General features: G+C 44.5%; 1 protein-coding gene across 2 annotated transcripts in view; it reads right to left on the bottom strand.

Moving 5' to 3' along the window:
- Window positions 1-847: 847 nt before the first annotated feature.
- MAP6 (microtubule associated protein 6) overlaps window positions 848-6,000 on the bottom strand; it is a 55,977-nt gene continuing 50,824 nt past the window's right edge. For both annotated transcript variants that reach the window (XM_018571237.1, XM_018571238.1), the window contains exon 3: window positions 848-1,421. In XM_018571237.1, coding sequence (XP_018426739.1) covers window positions 1,218-1,421 — 204 coding nt within the window. In that variant the 3' untranslated portion in view covers window positions 848-1,217. The remainder of the gene's footprint in view (window positions 1,422-6,000) is intronic.

Here is a 6,000-nt window from a genome sequence, read left to right as displayed (position 1 = left end):
TTTTTAGCACATCATCATGGCTTCATGCAGTTCCTTCCTGAATAGGCCCTATGGTTTCAGTAGCTCAACTGTGCTTAAAAAATTGGGAGGAATCGCTGAAGAGCATCAAACTTTTGCTTCAAAATGGAACCAATGGATCCCAACGGTGTAATCTACACAGCAGCATAAGGCAGCGATTACATGAACAGGATAATAGAACAGTGTGGCAAATGATGGATCTCCCAAACATTGCTTCACCTCCCCATTAAAATAAAAAAGTATACATACCTTTTTTTTCCAAGGGTCTTCTAGTCAGTCCAGTGATGTCACATTTGCTCTTCCATAATAGCCTGGGATCAGCGGAAGTGGACTAAATGATAATGGCCGTTAATTAACCCAGAAAAGGAGCTGGAGGAGAGAACCATCTACGCGGGGACAGTCCTTTTATTTAACAAGAGTTGGGGTATGTATTTTTAGTTTTGTGAAATACCTGGAGTTCTGCTTTAAACACAACTCCATACTGCTGTATAGTCTTCACCATAATGATCCCTTAAACCAGAGGTAGGCAAACTCTGGCCCTCTAGATGTGGTGCGACTACAAATCTAATTAGGCATTGCAAGACTCTGGCAGCCACAGGCATGACTCCCAGAGGCAGATGCATGATGGGAAATGCCTATTGGGAATTGAAGTTTCACCACAGCTGGAGGGCCGGAGTTTGCTTACCCTGTAAACTATTATCGATCAGTTGGCATTAATCACAGTTGATATTAGCAGCTCAACTGGGCTACTCCCAGTGTAGCATGTACGGGTGTAGAAACATGATTTAATGTTGGATAGACACATTGGTGTGTGTGTATATATCCCCGGTCCTACTACATAGACGCTATCAACTATCAACTTTCAACCACTGAGTACATGTTACACCAAGTTACCACACACGGGAGTTTAGGGACATGACAGGGAAGGCGAACCGTCACGTAGAACGATACATTCTGATTTGTAGCACCGTGAGCACATATAGAATTGACCATTCTCACATCTTGATCGCACGACAAATAAAACCTTTAGAACGGTTCGGTGTCGGAAAAGTGCGGGCAACCGAGTGAAGACGGGAGGAAAGGGGGGAGAGAAAAAGGAACGAGAACTCTAGAATACAATCAAAGCATAAGCAATCTCCAACATATTCTGTGGCCTTGGTAAGAAAAATAATACGGTAGTAGTAGTAAGTGCTATTAAATTACTCTTTCGCTTCGGCCAGCTTATTATTTATCTCTTTGCTCTTCTCCTTGTCGTCCGGTTTGGCGGTGGAGGTGGCGGTCTCGGCCGCCTTCTTCTTGGAGGCTCGCCCCGGGGTCAGCTGCTTGTCTTTGGCCTTCTTCACAGGTTTATGGCTTGGGGTGATCTTTTTTGGTTTGGAGGTCTGGACGCTCGGCTTCTCCACCTGGAAAGACAGACGGACAGACCACAAAAACGGAAAGGACACACACGGAAAGGTGGGAAGAGAAGTTTTAGAATATTGCTCTGAGGGGTACTTTACATATGCTTTACACTTTCATTTATTTGTATGCATACAAGGTTTTAGAAGGACTGCACAGCTCACCGCCTCCCGAAATTCCCCCTCAAGTGCCTATGCTCGGATGGCATTACTACTGCCCATGTAGAAAATCAGCAAGCCCAGCAACTTAATATTCACATAAGGGTAAAATCTCACTTTATTCTGAACTATTCACAAAACTATGCACTGCTTGAAAAAGTACATGGCGCCCGAAATGCATTGGTGTGGTTTCTGATGTTATGACATTTTACTTACATGCAGATATGTAGTGCTGGGCTTTCTAAATTTTTGTTCCAAAACAATATCCGTGTTACCTACCTAAAGTGTCACTGTTGCCAGGGAAGTTGGGGGTTGCCAATGCTGGCTTTCTGAGCAATATGGTAGTTGCCTGGCTGTGTCTACATACAGTATTTTTGAGTCATAGGCCCAGGCTCTGGAAATAATTGGGCATCAGAAGCATGTCAGGATTCCCTATATCTATACTTGCATTGGTTCAGCAACTTTTAATACAATGAAGCCAGCATGACAGCCAGGGAGCTAATATGCTCAAATGGGGAGTTCAGCAATGGCAGCCTCCATGAATCTCATATGAAAAAGTCCCTTTAAAGTGCATCTCTGGCCATATCTTTTGGATAGGGTGGGAGGTTAGGACCTATGACATGTTTCTCCTGCTGCTTTAAAGGGATTTCCACTCATTTCCTGTCCTGGTGACAACATTGTTTCTTCTGTGTTATTTACGCTGATAAAATAATGCTGTGTTGACTGGATTTTGTCTGCATCAGACCGTCTTCTCTCCCCATACAAGTCTATGGGAATGCAAAAAGCAGATTGAAACAGGTCAAGTGTAAGTCAGAAGAAGGCCAACTGCAGGTCAAATGCGCCTGTCAATGTATTCTGAATATCAAAAGCAAACTGCATTTACTCATTGACAAAAACCCTTAAGCCCATCCACTAGGGTTGCCACCTGTCCGTGATTCACCCGGATAGTCCGGTTTTTGAGTCTTGTGTCCGGCCAGCGGACACCCCAACACAAGACACTAAGTACTGATACCAGACAGCTGCATCTGCCTGAAGCTGCATTTTCCTGAGAGTCACAGGCGCCTGTAAACAGACGCATGCCGGCCAGCACATCTCCTCCTTTGACACAATCCTCTCCTGACCCCTGGTGAGACTCCACACAGCCCGCACAAGAAACCCTGCATAGCCCACCTGAGAGCCCGCATAGCCCACCTGACAGCCCACAAAGCCCATCTAAGAGCCCGCATAGCCCACCTGAGAGCACAGACAGCCACCTGATAGTCCGCATAGCCCACCTGAGAGTGCGCACAGCCTACCTGAGAGTCTGAAAAGCACAGACAGCCCTCCGGAGAGCCCAGGGAGTCCACCTGAGAGCCTGCACAGCCCTGGTGAGAGCCTGCAAAGGCCACCTGAGACCCTGGAGAAATGAGGGTGCCACCCCAGGACAACACAGATTATGTAGTTTCATATTATTTTTGTATTGCTGTATAATGTATTGCTGGTATTTTTAGTCCTCTATAGCCGGTCTCCTTACTCCCTCCCCTGGCTGCCTCTCCTCGCTCTCTCCTCTATATTCTCCCAAAAAAAAATTGCTGAGCATGATGCTAGAGTGTTTGGGTTTCCCTTGAAGAGAAGGTTGCAACCCTACCATCCACACAGGCCCTTATACTTTTTAATCAGTTGCTCCAGACGTCCTCCCTCTGCTGGTACCCAACCTAAGCCATGGCAGTAGATCACATGGTCCCTGGGCGAGATCTGCTATTATATAGAACCTGGCTTTACCCTTGCATATGACCCAACACTATGGCTGAGTTTGAATAGCCAAGGGGGCCCCGTTCTGCTGACAGACAGGAATTACTCAGCTTTTCCTATAAGCTTTAGTTACAGGAGGGTAAGTTATAAAACATATTAAAGTATATCTATCGCCAAAACCTTTTTTCTCTACTTCTACATAGAGTAGGAAAGGGTTAAAATTAGGGTTGCACAGATACCAAGTACCGATACTTTTGAGCTCTAAGACTACACTAGAGAAAAATTCAAAAGTTAGGAGGCAGCTGTCATGTGTAAGGAGCACACGGAGCTCCCGGGATTTGTACATCTCTGTTTTAATGTACGATTTTGTTTTTATAAATATAAAGGGATGCACAGATACCAGTTTTGCAAGTACGAGTACTGGTACTTGCCGAGTACTTACAAGTACGAGTACTGATACATTTTTGTTTATTGTCATGTGACAGTTTTTCTAAAACAATACAGACTAATGATTTCAGGACAGTGGTGGAGTGCCAGAGCCAGGTCCCAGCTGCAACCACTGCAACTCTGGTAGTTCTCATGAAAATGCCAAGTATCCGCACTGGTACTCGAAAAGTATCTGTGCATCCCTAGTTAAAATCTATAGTCAGGTTTTTGTTGACATCTGTGTCACATTGGGGAGATTTCCCTTCAATTCCTGTCTTGTAGACCCAACAGGAAAAGGGAAACAAAATCTCTAGAGTGTGGGAAATCCTTACTAAGACAGCAGTTCCTAGAACAGGTGTCCCTATTGGAAAATATCAACTATATTGTTCTGGTGAAATTTTAAAATTTTGGATTTACTTACAACTTACAAGTGGAACTCCGGGAATTATGTTCTAGAAACGTACATTGGTCCAGCTTGGCTCAATATAAGCATCCATATCTGATCTCTGGAGGGCCCACGGGGGTGCTGAAAATCACTGTAGTAGTTAGCACTACCTACGGTGATAGCCGTGCTCTTCTGGGTATGGATCCAGAGGCTTCCCCTCTTCACACTGAGCACAGGTAGTCACCTGGCACCGCCGCCATTCATGAATTCCTTGTATTTTTTTTAACGAATACAAGGCGTTCTCTGACTGGACAAGGTGAAGACCATGATATCTCCACCCCTCCTCTCCACCTCATCCAATCAGAAGACACCTTGTATTCTATAAATATTATGGCAGTGGTGGCAAGCAAGTGACTCCTTGTGCTCAGTGTGCAGAGGGGAAGCCACTGGAGCCGCACCTGACCTACTATGCTGTATGTATCGTGGACTTCTACTACGACTTTCTGCACCTGCAGCTGCCCTTCGGAGATCAGAGCCAAGCTGGGTCAATGTGATTTTTCAAAAAAATTCCCAGAGTTCCCCACTTAATCCTGGTAAGGCAAGTCATCAGAACAAATAGAGAGGGGTTCTAACCCTTCCCCATTCTACACCCCAATCTAAAACCGATCATACATGTTACCATTTCATTGTAAAATCTCTGTTATGTGTTCCAGCAACTTGTACAAGGAATTGCCTGACTGGATACCATGTTGGTGTATCCCTAACCTTGACCATAGTTCCCAACTGCTGCTAATTAGGTGTGACAGTCACTCTTTTGCAACCGAATCCCTCTGTCCCACGTTCCTCTTTATTTGTCCCTCTCTTTGGTCTAGGTACAGACCTTTATGAATAAAATGCTATTCAACTATCAAATGCATAAAGGAAAAGTAGTGGTTGAAAAAGCCTTTGTGGGTTTAGTCAATCATTGTATTTCATATTTACTATTCAGGGTCTGTGGAAGCTTGGCGAGTCGCATCCTTTGCTTTCATACTTTGGAGGTGATTAATTGTAGCATGTCCCAATGGCTGCACCAAATTTATGAAGAAATACCATCGTTTTTTTTAGAGATAAGGAAACTGGTGGTAATAACGGCCAATGTTATTTTGGAGTAATTCACGTCAACAGTGAAGAGTTTGTCCCCACCATGTTATTGAGGCTGCTGGTGCCCTAGCAACCAATCAGACACAGCAGTGCAACATCATCGGTTGCTAGGATGGCAGTGGTCGAGAGCTCACTGACGTTTACTAATTTACTAATCCTGTCTTCCAGGAGAATTGGCAAAAACACAAAGACTTCTCTCGGTATCACTGTTTTTGATTCCACCATTTTCTACTGCATTGTTGTAAGACCTGAAGAAGGGGGATGTGTTTGCCCCCAAAATGTGTCAGCTGTTTTATTGATTAGATTGAACTTCAAACATTCCACCTTTAATGGACTCTTATAGTTGATTGGCTTGGCGCCCATCCTTTAGATCCTTTTTAGAGGCAGCTGGCATCCAAGCGACCAATCAAGCTCAGCAAAACAAGTGAAACAATCAGACTCAGTCACACAACGTGGCATCCTAGCTACCATTTGGTTGGGTCGCATCGTCACGTGCATCAAATGCAGGAAGTTCTTCATTGCAATACTTTTGCATCATGTCACAATGGTTGAAAATAATTCATGAACAAAATATCGCCATTTCGGAAATAGGAAAACTGGCAGTTAATATGACCAATATCATTTTGGAGTAATTTGTATAGGGAGTGAGGAGTTTGTCTAGCCCTAGTCTAGCTGGACAAAGTCATTGTTTGATAGGATGCTGGCGGATCCAAGGCAGCCACCGCCCTAGCAATCAACCAGGCT

The sequence above is a fragment of the Nanorana parkeri genome, unplaced genomic scaffold (assembly GCF_000935625.1).
Source record: "Nanorana parkeri isolate BGI_ZX_2015 unplaced genomic scaffold, ASM93562v1 scaffold1708, whole genome shotgun sequence".
NCBI classification, from domain to species: domain Eukaryota; kingdom Metazoa; phylum Chordata; class Amphibia; order Anura; family Dicroglossidae; genus Nanorana; species Nanorana parkeri.
This window is presented reverse-complemented; position numbering and strand designations above follow the sequence as displayed.